A 12,548-nucleotide genomic window follows, 5' to 3' on the forward strand; every position below is an offset into this window, starting at 1 on the left:
ATTGCAGATGTAATAATGCTAAGATGAGGTCATACAGGAGTAAGGTGGGCCTTAATCCAATGACTGGTATCCTAATAAGAATAGGAAAGTTTAGACACAGAAACATGCCAGAAGAATGCCACGTAACAATAGAGGTAGAGATTAATGTGTCTACAAGCCAAGAACACCAAGGACTGCCTCACCAGAAGCTGCAAGAGGCAAGGAAAGATCCTCCCCCAGAGCCTTCAGGGAGAGCATGGCTCTGTCAACATCTTTATTTCAGACTTCTAGTCTTCTGGACTGTGAGAGAATAAGATTCTGTTGTTTTAAGCCACCCAGTTGGTGGTACTTTGTTATGGCAGCCCTAGGAAACTAATACAATGGGTATATGGCAATTTTATATGTGATAAAAGAAGGACCTCAAATGGGTGGAAATGAATGGGTCTTACTTATTCAATAAGTAGAGATTAGGACAACAGGCTATTTATTTGGAAAGAAAACTTAGATTTCTAGTTGACAACAGGTACTAAAATTCCAAGTAGATCACAGATCTAAATGCAAAACACCAAAACCATAAAAATGGTAGATGAAAATGTAAGAGAATATTTTTATAACCATGGTGCAGGGAAGGATTTTCTAACCAAAACATGAATCCCAGAAGCCAGATTTGACCACTTAAAAATGAAAACTTCTGTACATATACAATGAAAGACAACATAATCGATGTTAAAAAAAATAGGGAGAAAATAGTTGCAAGATATGTTGTAGACATGGAGTTAATATCCAGAATATATACAGAGATCACACAGATCATAAGGAGACAACAAATAATCCAAAAGAAAATTGGACAAACACAAAAATACAAAAACCAATAATGCACAGATATTAAACTTCACTAATAATCACGAGATGCAAACTGAAATGAGAAATTATTCATTTAGAGTGGCTTAAATTAAAAATAATTTCTGATACTATCCAGTGCTGAATAGGGTATAGTCGAAGAGGCACTCTAACACAGTGAAATTTTACAACCTTTTTGTTTTGGAGAGCAATTTAGCAGTGTCTGCTGAGATTTAAATGTTCATACCCTGTGTTTCAGCACATCCTTTTCTAAGATTATATCCTGATGAAACACAAGTTCACAAAAATAAACAGGGGAAAATTGCATTACATATAAGACATGCATAAAACAGAATAAGCAACCATTTAAAAGAGGTAGCTAGATCTACATGTACTGCCATAAAAGATGTTCAAAACATTAAGTTAAAAGAACAAGTTGCAGAATATATGTACTTTGTAAATATCAACAATTGTCTTATGTACAGAACAAAAAGAAAATAATAACTGAACTGCTAACAATAGTTATCTTGCAGGGGGAGACAATTTATTAATTCATTTATGTAATATTTAGTGAGTATCTATTATGTGCCAGACACTGCTCTAGGTGCTGGGGATTCAGGAGTGAAAACAAACAAACAAACAAACAAACAAACAAAAAACCCAATATGAGGAAATGGTGAACATTCATTTTCTACATTGAATATTTCTTTAAATTATCACCTTTATGTTTTTGTCTCTAATAAATCTATAGTTTGATTAAAAAAAAAACACTTTAAGGTACGAATGAAAAACTTTCGAAAATATCAAAGCAATTTGTTTTGTCTTTCTCTTAAATTCACTCCTATCACAGTTTTTAAAAATGTCACTGGCATATTCAAGAATGAATTTTTGTAAAACTGACGTAAAAACATCAAGTTTCTAATACCATAAAATTATTACTTTGCTCAGTTTAAAAATAAGAATACTTAAATTTTATGGTATCTGATTTATCTATAGCCCTCATAATATAACATTTTACTTACAGTTTGTGGATTAATCTCCTCCTCTCCCATAGGTTCATCCATAATTTGCTGTCCATTCTGTGAAAAGCACAGCAAGTACAAAGTTACCCAAACAGATCTGACATCAGTTAAAGTTAAATTGAAGGCAGACAAAAAAATCATATAGGAATATTTTCACACTTAAAGGGTTCTAATGAAGTACGTAACCACCATATAAGTATGCAGTTGCCAATTTGCAACAGTTTGTGCTTCAAAAGTTAGTATGTAAATTGATTATTTTAAACTATAAAAACATTTTTCCATGGAAAAGACATAATAAATGATGATTACCTTTCCAGGTGAGCCCTTGAGCTTATTTTAACAGTTAAATGCATTACAAATGGTCTTATTTAAACCTCACCAAACATCATTTACAATACTTAATGGGAAAACACATTCTAAATTCCAACTCCATTGATAATTAATCAGGGTAACTGATTAATTATTTCAGGGGAAAATTATGCTGGAGCTCTACATCAAAATAGAATCCAGATGGATTAAACATTTAAATGTCAAAAAATAAAATTATACATTGGAAGAAAATATACATGAATAATACTTAGGAAGGTAAGGAGAGTGGAAATCATAAAGGAAAAAATTGACATTTGAATTCATAAAATTTTAAAACTTCTTCTGCCAGACACAAAAGTTTAAAGAACAAATTGATCACACAAAAATAAAAGCAACATATGACAAAGGGTTGGTATCCTCAATACATAAAGAGTTTTGTTTTACAAACCTGTAAGAAAAAATGATGACCCTCAACGGAAATGAGCAATAAGGGAAAAAAGAGTCCAGCCTTAGTACTAATCAAAGATATACAATTTAACTGAAAGGCACCTTTGCCTTTCAAATTGGTAATGATTTACAGAAAAAAATAATACCCAGCGCTAATGTGGGTATGGGGAAAACAGCACTCAGGATATACTGCTAGAGAAAGTGTAAATCAGCTCAATCTTTCCGGAAGGTAATCTAAGTATGTTAAAACAAAAAAACAAAAAAACAAACATAAGACTTTGAAACGTCCCATCATTTCAACTTTTTTTAAAACAATGGACAAGTGTGCAAAGATGTACATACAAGAACGCTCACCATAATTTTTTCCAAAAAGAACTCCAAATTGGAAACCTAAATTCCTAACAATAGAGACCTAGTTAAATATATCTGGTACATCCATATTATGGAATACTATGCAGTCATTAAAAATGATGATAAAGATGTAAATTCATTGACATGGAAAGACAGTCACATGTAATAAGTGAAAAAGCAGTTTACAAAACAGTATGGATTGTAATGATCCCATTTTAAATAAATATATACATGTTTCAATGTATATATTTCTATGGAAAAAAACTCTGGAAGGATATACACCAAAATGTTAACAGTGGTTATCTCTGGGTGGTAGAATTTTAGACAATTTAAATTTTGTTTTGTTTTTGCTTATTTGAATTTTCTAATGTGTCTACAATATCTACAATGAGTATGTATTATTTGTGTAATTTAAAACAAAACAAAACAAAACAAAACCAGAAGTCAGGAACACATAGTGTCTTCTCTAGTTCCCTCACTGGAAAAAGTAGTAAATGCCCCTGACCACTTGTTAATTCAACAATTATACAAGATCTAAGCTAACCATCTCTGGAGCATTATCAACTGGGAGATAAAAGGTATCCCATCCATTACCCTATATCCCACATGAGGCAGCTGCTCTGAATTTGAACTCCTCTCTCTACTCTCCCCATCTCTACTTATCCATCCATTCATTCATTTATTTCATTTCATAGCATGTTCTAGGCACCAAGCTGGGGATGAAAGGTTAATAAAACATGGCCCCCATCCTAGAGATCCATCCTAGAGGATTTCACAGGTCTATTAACCCATAAAAAGGGTAACTTTCATTTTCAAACACTCTCAGAGCATGTTCCTAGGTTAGGGAATGCCTATACAATATTATTATACAAAGCACAGAAATAGTGCCAAAATACAGAAAGGGGGGAGGCAGCATAAAATCTATGTTTTCCTACGACACTTTCAGAGGCTATAGTATTGCCCACTTCTATAGTAAGGACTCAAATAACTCCAGGATACATTTTTCTCCTAAAAGCCACAACCATTTTTTCAACTGAATACTGATCATTTTTATTCAGACATCCCAGACAAACCTTAAACTAGCTCTTAAGAGCACTGGCTTTGAAGTCAGACGCCTAGATGAAATTTCTGCTCTTATACTAATTATGAAGACTTGGATAAGTTATTTAAAGTGTATAAGCTTTAGTTCCTTCATATGGAAAGTGGAGATTAAAGTCTTATCTTCAGAGAGTTAAGACTAAATGATATAAATGATACAAAACCCTAAGCACAGTGCCTGGCTTAGTCAACAATCAATGTTAGCTAATTACTTCCAAAATTCAATTCAATCACCCCCTCTGTGGCCAATCAATCTACTACTTCTCCTGTATTTGCTCTTAGTGAATGGTACCATCATTCATCTAGTAGCCCAAACTAGATTTTCTCATTAATTTTACAGAGTTCTCTTTCTATAACACAGATCTGCTCAATGGTCCCCAATTGGCTTTTAGAACCCTTGGTCTAACTTGAACTACACTTACACTTTTCCATGGAAATATAATTCGAGAACCATCTGCTTCTTGCAATTTTCAGTGTATGCAAAGCAAGAATTACAACTTACTTTCAAGGCAAATTGGTACAGTAGAAACAGCATTAAACTTGGAGTTGGTGGACTAGGGGTAGAGTCCTAGGTCTGCCACTTACAAGCTTTACATTTTTGGCAATTCAGACATTCTCCTACCCTATTACTTTATCTGTTCAAGATGAGGATACTTGTCCCCGTCTACCCAAAAGGTTACTGTTAGGCTCAAAACTGAGTTAACTCATAAGGAAGCACTTTATAAACTGTGAAGAGCTGTACTAATGCAAATTACTATTATTAAAGTGAGGTAGATTCACGAGGATAAAATAACACTCCATAAATTCCTTTTGATCTTAGAATAAAAAAAAAGTTTAGGATTGGTAAGGGATCTTGAAAAGTCTCCTATTCTAAATACACATCACATGCTTCGGTTCTTTCCCTGCCATTCTCACCTATGTTTGAACACCATCAGGCCAAGAACGTGCGACGTCACCAGGCAGTTTACTACACCGTCTCAGAAAAAGCGCTGGCTGCTAAATAAAATCCTTCATTACATAGCAGTAACTTGCCTCAGACACAAACCCCCTGTAAGAGGATCACTAACATATGACGACTACCTTGCCTGTACTATATCTGCAAAGTCATAGGAAGTAAATCTATAGCTTTGACTGTACAACACCCCAAGTCTGTTCTTTGCTCGATAGCTCAGGTAACTTCAAACATTCCTTTCAGACAGATGAGACCATCTTCTTTTCTGAGCATACATCTAATTCATCTTAAAGGGTAGTTCACAGAAGTGCATGCAATTAACATTCCAACCTTGATATGACCAATGTAAAGGACATATCACCTCCTTTGTCCTGAGTAATAACTTATATTAATGCAGTTCACAGGTGCATTATTTTTGGAATGTCCACAACACATTGCTGAATCATACTAAGTTTTCTATTGATTAAAACCTTGTCTTCTTTATTTACACTGCAACAAAACCCTGTATCCTCTATTCTGTACTCGTTGTTACTCTTAGTCGCATGAATAAAGCCTTATTTTAAATTTTGTTTCATCTTTTCCCAGTTCTGATCCATTGCTACAGCCTCTATAGATTGGGTTCCAAATCTGCCAATCAGCCTCTTCACTATTTTCAACTTCATGTGATCCATAAATTTCACAATAGATTTGCTTTTCTGAACTGCTCACCAAATGCTAAACAGTAATATAGTAATAAAGCAACCTAAGAAAAAATTAAGTGAAACATGATCTAAAGGTATTTTATAGTCTACTTTTTGCAAAAATACCTACTTTCTATCTGAGTTTAGCAAAAACTTAAAATTTTGAACGATTTAATTTTTAAAGCAGCAAAATCTGAAAGCCAATGTTATCCTACATACCAATGAAGCTTTACAAAAATCTACCAAAAACCACCTTTACTTCAGCAAGCCTTTTGTATTGTTTCATCAAAACAAGGATTCAAATGTTACCTGTTCGAAAAGAGCACAAAGTTACTACTGCAGCTAAGAAGTTTCCCTTTTGAAAAATAACCCTTGGCTTCATTAGAGATTAGATTACACCGACCATCAGTCTGACTCAATATTTCAATTTCTATAGTTCCAAAAGTTCAAGGAATAGTATCTACTCAACAAGAAAACTTGTTTCTCTAATTTTAAGAAACACAGAAAACATGGTCTGAATCTAACTAGTACCAGCTTTACACCTCAGCTCCGTCATTTACTGCTGTCGCTACCTTACCCTGGGTAAGTTACTTACATTTTGAGCCTCGGTTTCTTCATTTGTAAGGCACATATATCTACATCACAGGTAGAATTACAATGCTATAATTAAAAGGATCCACCAAGGGACAGTAGATGCTAAGTAAATGCTACTTCCTGTCCCCCTTTGGCCTCAATTGACTGTGTAATATTTACATTTCTACAGTTAACTTCCAAATGTAAAGCAATGAAGAAGTACAGCAGAGTGTTGAGATACCTGTATTACCACTTACTAGACAATTTCCTGCCAAGCAGGGTGGAAGAGACCATTAATATGTGTGGTATATTTTTATACAATGTGACTAAAGAATGAGTACAGACAAAAAAGAATAGTTTAAAAGTGAGGCAAATGTATTTATCCTCTCTCATCCCACCATAATGCCTTCCAGCCAAAAAACTGCAGAGCTTGGCAGATTGTACATATGCAAATATTACATGAAATACTGGAAAAGGTTAGAAAATGCTAATCATGCTTTACTCTGTTAGTCTGAAATGTGTAAAAGTCAAAAATTAGCTACTGTACAATGTGGGTCTCATCAGAACAAATCAGATAAAGGAGACTGCTAGCTTGCATTTCAGCAGGAACTGCTTTCAAAATAACTTCTAATGTTGTGGCATAAAATTACCACTCAAGATCATCTTCCTGGTTTAAAGAGGATGAACAATTCAAATTCTGAACCAAGGCTTCAGGACTTCTAGAGTGGTCCCAAGTATTTTAAGGAAACTTCTGAAATTTTAAAAATAAGAACATTTTACTAATTATAAATTTTCATTTTAAGCAACCCTACTAAACAGATTGTTTTGTTGTAATGGCATATTACAACAATGCGTATTTCCAGGCTGCTGTTTGATATTTTTGAAAAAAATATAAAATACATTTAAAAAATGCTTTGAGGCCAGTAGGAGATCATCATGTACAAGTAAACTAGGACTGAAAAAATTATCTGTGATTGACCAAATGCTACCTTGAACTTAGCAGGACATAACATTACTGACATCTTCCTACCTAGAAATGAAATGTACACATGAACATTGGGAAAAAAGAATGCCTCACAGAGAACAGCCTGAAATAAGAGGAAGGGAGGAGGGAAAGAAAGGGTCCAGAGACCAAGTGTATTAATTTGGAGACCCAGGTTTAGGAACAAGCAAGGACCACACTTTTGTTTTGTTTCTTTACCACCCTCAAGTTTCCATAAGTATATTTGCCTTCCAAACTCCCTGATATCAGCAGTGCTTTTCCTGCCCAAAGCGTATGCAACAGGAGTTCCATGAAGGTGCTGAAGATGAGGTATTAGAAATCTCAAACTTCGGTTAAGATACCATCAAACTGTTCAGAATCCAAAGAATCTTCTATGCAATCACATTGAAACAATAAGAAACAAGCATTTCATATTCTTAATAAGGAATGTATATAATCCTTACCAATGTGACAGGATTAAGAATCAGCTCCTCATTTATCCTAAGGAAATATCAGAGATGTGCATAAAGACTTAAGTACAGTGATATTCATCATACTCATTATACTGAAAAATAGAAAACAATCTAAATGACCAACAGGGGACTGATTAAATAAATCATAATACATCTATTCATATGTAGGAATACTGTGCAATGGTTAAAATCAGGGCCTCAAAGAAAAATGATGCAAAAATATGCTTGCAATATATTAAATTAAAAGGGATACAAAGCTACATAGTATGACTCCAATTTTGCATCCCCCCCAACATGTGTGTATGTAACTGGCAAAACATATAAAATCTTATCAGTAGTTACCTGGGTCATAGGATTGTCTTCTTTGTACTGTATTTTCAAAATTATATGCATTTATTATATATTATTTTTCTAAAGATAAAAAACAATCAATGTAATCAGAAAAATCCCTTTATTCTAGTTAAGGTGCCCATATGCCTGCTTTGCTATTCCACTAGCAACTAAAAAGGCCTGCTAGTACTCAAGACTGTTCTATTTTCTAGACTAGAGTAGGAATGACCTCTGGTTATCTTCATTTTTAAGTTTTAGAGGACCCTTCAGAAGCTTTTTTTTTCTTTCTGGTCCTGCGGTTGTGGCCTCAGAAAATAGACAAGTTTTAGGCCTGAATCCACCTCATGTTTTTTGGAGTGTACCCCTAAGGGGAAATTCTGTTTATGAAACAAGAATATGTTGAGATAAGAATAAAGAAAAGAAAACACGGTAGCCAAAATTAAATCTGCACTGTGAATAGCAAGTATTAGAATTGACACTGCAAAAACAGAATCCATGCCACGGAAGACAAACTTGAGTAAATGAAAAAAAAATGAAAGAAAAGATTTAAAAACTATGGAGGACAGACGTAGAAATAATCTATGAATAACAGATGTTCCTAAAGAAAAAAAAAAACAGAGCAGTTTAATCAATAAGAAAACTTTCCAGTTCCGAAAAAAAATACCTGAGACTGGAGACTGAGAAGGTTCAACAGAGATCATCAACACCAAGACATGTCCTGGCAAATGTTTTTAAATTTCAAGGATAAAGATATAATCCTACAAGCATACAAGCAGAAAAAAATAGGTTATTTTCAAAGGAACTAAAATCAGATTGACCTCAGATTTTTCCTCTGCAACAATAAAATGCCAGAAGACAATGAAGTAATGATTTACAGAGAGTTGAAAGGGAAAAGTTATGATCTAAGGATTTTATACCTTGTCCTAGTTTTTCACGTACAAAGGTCACAGGAAATTATTCTTAGATCTGCAAAGTCTTATAAAATTTCACCATCCTGGTAGTATCTTTTTTCATAAATTGTTCAAAGGTGTATCCTAGACCATTGAAAGAGAATCAAAATAAGAATTCAAGAATATTGAGGTAGGCAAGAACTGGTGAAGTATACTGACACCAACTTAGTATCTAGAAATAACTGAACAGAACAATTAACCCCACTAAAAAAGGGTCAATAATGAAGAATAAATAATTGATAGAAGTACATAAACAATAGGCAAGCTTAGAAAGTTAAAGGTAAGATTTATAACCTCAGGCTATATTAATGTGAACACCACATAAAGGAGGTAGTGGAAGAAGGGAGAAACAAAAGAGATTCTAAATTCTATCTTTCCTAAAAGGATATTTAAACACCACTAGTTTTAGTAATTAGCTAGTAGATATAAATTTTGCAATGTTTTGAAAAACCACATAATAACCAAGAGCTTTATTTATTTATTGCAGTCCAAATCAGTAGAAGATAATTATTGGCAAAGACTGTGAATAGTACTTTACGCAAGCATCACATTCAACCCTAAGAATATGAGGTGGTGTAATTAACCCTATTTTACAGATGAGGAAACGAAGGCTCAGCAAAGTTAATTAGTGAATGGCAGAAGTAGGATTCAAACCCAGGTCTTTCTAGCTCCACAATTCTTTCTTCAATATTTCATAAATTCCTCAAACAAAACAATCCATATGGCAGAAGAAAAAGAAACACACCATAATAAAAAACTTAAAATGAGGGAAATCATTCTAAATGTAATAATGTGAGAAATGTAAAGTTTAAATCTAATTAAAATCAAGGGTCTTACTGGATATTTGATGGTATTACAGAATTATTGATGTTTTTATGAATGACGATGGTATGGTAGTTATGTTTTAAAAAGTCTTTATGTCTTAAGAAATATAAATGTAAATATTTACATCTGAATTGATGTATCTAGGATTAGCTTCAAAAGAATACACTGGCTCGCGGAAGGGGAAGACAGTAATGTGTACGTGGGGGGTGGGAGTGTGCAGATGAAACAAAGTTGGCCATGAGTTGATAATCCTTGAGGCTGGGTTATAAGAATATGGTGGTTCATTATACTATTCTCTTTACTCTGGTATGTGTTTGAAATGCTTGATAATAAAAATTTTAAGAGTCTTAAGTTATATTTTTACAAAGGTTAAAAAGCCCACACAATCACTTACTGCTTTAAACAGAAACCCAAACAAAACAGGTTAAGTGCAGAAAAGCACACAAAAAAGAGTTTGTAATATTAAGGCCAAAAATAAACTGTGAGGCAAAAACCTTAAGCTGATTAAAAGGTTATTTGCTTTGGATTAAAAATGTAATTAGTACTTAATACATATAGTAATAACAATTGCTATCATTTACTGAGCAATTACCGTGTACCAGGCAAGTGCTGAGTACTACAGATCACCGTTGATACTTCTAACAACTGTGTGAGACATTATCACTAATTTACAAACGAAGAAATTAAGCCAAGATGGGAATGTCAATCTTTTTAAGCAGTGTCCTCAGCCCCTAGCAAAATGCCTGGTACACAGTAGGTGCTCAATAAATATTTGTTGAATAAATGAAAAAGTCTAATATCCTGTCAAACGTTAATAAGTAGAGCCTAAATTCAAACCCAAATCTGATTCTAAAACCCTTACTCTTAATCACATTTAAATCTTTTAACAATGACATTTCATAGTAACAGTAAAGATGTTTACTTCCTTCTGTGCGTTTCTCTATTTTTCAGATTTTCTACAATTAGCACGTGTTATTTTCTGAAACAAGTCATTAAAAATAATGAATGCAAAACAGTATTGAACATTTAATCACAGACTAACCTAGCCACAAAACACAAAAGATATTCTGGGGACTACAACATGAAATAAATGGAAACAAGGTGGAAGGGGAAATCTTAGCACACTAATATAAACTAGCATAATGAACAAAATAAAGACAAAGCGTATAATTTATATTAGAATAGGTAGTACTGAATTTTATAAAGTAAAAAGAATATGGGTTCTTTTGAAGTATGAAAAGTTATAAAGACTGACCGTGTTCTAGGCCATAAAGTAAATTGAAAACTCTTAAAAGCAGGAATCACACACATCATATTTTCTGATCACAATAAAAAATTAAGAAAATAAACTAAAGCACTCATTCAGAAACTAATATTCTTCTAAATAACTACTGGCTTGAGGAAATAAACAATAACAGCTATCATTTATGCAATGCTTATTTTGTGCAAAGTATAGTGTTAGCCATGTTACACATAGTCTCTCGTTTAGTTGCAATTAATCATTAATAAACTATGAGGCGTGTTACTATGTATAGAGAAGAAAAAATATTAGGTTGACAGTTAATAAACTGTCCAAGATCACAGAGCTATTAAGTTTGCAGATAAGATAATTAAACCCAAGTCTGTACCCAAAACTCATACTACACAGAAATGCTGTCACATTTATTAGAATTCATGTATAGGCATCTAGCTGTGTGTGCTCATTTTTCTCTATAAAATTTTATAATAAAAAGTGGAGAAAACTAGAGTTCTTCCTTAACACAACATATTCTGAAAGTGTCCATTTGTTAAATACACTATTCTAAGAAGGTAGTGGTTAATTTTTCTAACATATCATTAATCAGATATATTAATATTTCAAATTCCATAATCTTCTAAAAAAGACACCTTTGAATATATTTATATTCTCAATAGGACAATTAAAAAAGGAAGAAACCATTAAATTAGATAAACAAAGTAGGGGATATAAGGTAAACGTGATTTGCCACTAAATTTATTTCTCAAAAGCAGTGTGACCTTGGACGTCACTATTTTCTGGTGCTTATATGCAATCCATAAGTGTTCGATGGAACCTTGGCCAGGGTGGATTTGAAAGTATGCCACTAACTGTGGGCAAGTCCTTAAGCCTCTCTGAGTTGTGGTTTTCTTCATGCATAAAATATGTAGATACCTAAGAGCTCTTCCAGCTTGGAAATGTTATAATCCTGTGACTTTAAGGATTAAAGTTATTTAAGATTTTGTGGGGTTTTTACACCTGAGGAAATGACTGATTCTGTATTTAAAGCTGTTTTTATGTTATATCTAATTCCCTCTTTCTCTCTTCTGCATCCAAAATACAGTTTTATCTTTATCCTTCAGTGGTATGTTTGTACCCAAGTGTAAGCAAGGATAATGCCAAAGAATGGATTGCACAAATGCTGTCACCTGAAAGAGAAGTACTAAGAAAATAAAACATTGTTTCTTAGTGCAGATTAAGAAACCTAAAGCAATTTTATAATTTCCATAATCCAATCGTACTATTCTTATTTTGCTAGTGTTGAAAACCAATAAAGTGTCAACTTGTTTAAACTTTTTAAACTGCTCTATCTACTCCAGTCCTATTCCTGCATTCCTAATACCTTCAAACCCCACCTCTTAGTACTCATGGAGTTGGTAGTATTTCCCAAACCTGCCTGATGATCAGAATCACCTAAGATTCCCGTTAATGATGTATTACCTGGCCTTACTCCAAACCAAA

The 12,548-nt window shown here is 33.4% G+C and overlaps 1 protein-coding gene across 7 annotated transcripts in view; it reads right to left on the reverse strand.

Moving 5' to 3' along the window:
- The window catches only part of RPS6KA3 (ribosomal protein S6 kinase A3), a 112,813-nt gene that overhangs the window by 81,987 nt on the left and 18,278 nt on the right, over positions 1-12,548 (reverse strand). For 2 of the 7 annotated variants that reach the window (XM_074324161.1, XM_019755409.2), the window contains one exon: positions 1,842-1,898. In XM_074324161.1, coding sequence (XP_074180262.1) covers positions 1,842-1,898 — 57 coding nt within the window. Of the gene's footprint in view, positions 1-1,841; positions 1,899-2,598; positions 2,620-7,697; positions 7,735-8,700; positions 8,795-8,953; positions 9,071-12,548 lie in introns of all 7 variants that reach the window. The other 5 variants (XM_074324159.1, XM_019755404.2, XM_019755407.2 and 2 more) reach the window with 5 other exon arrangements.

This window comes from Rhinolophus sinicus, chromosome X (genome assembly GCF_036562045.2).
Source record: "Rhinolophus sinicus isolate RSC01 chromosome X, ASM3656204v1, whole genome shotgun sequence".
Classification (NCBI taxonomy): Eukaryota; Metazoa; Chordata; class Mammalia; order Chiroptera; family Rhinolophidae; genus Rhinolophus; species Rhinolophus sinicus.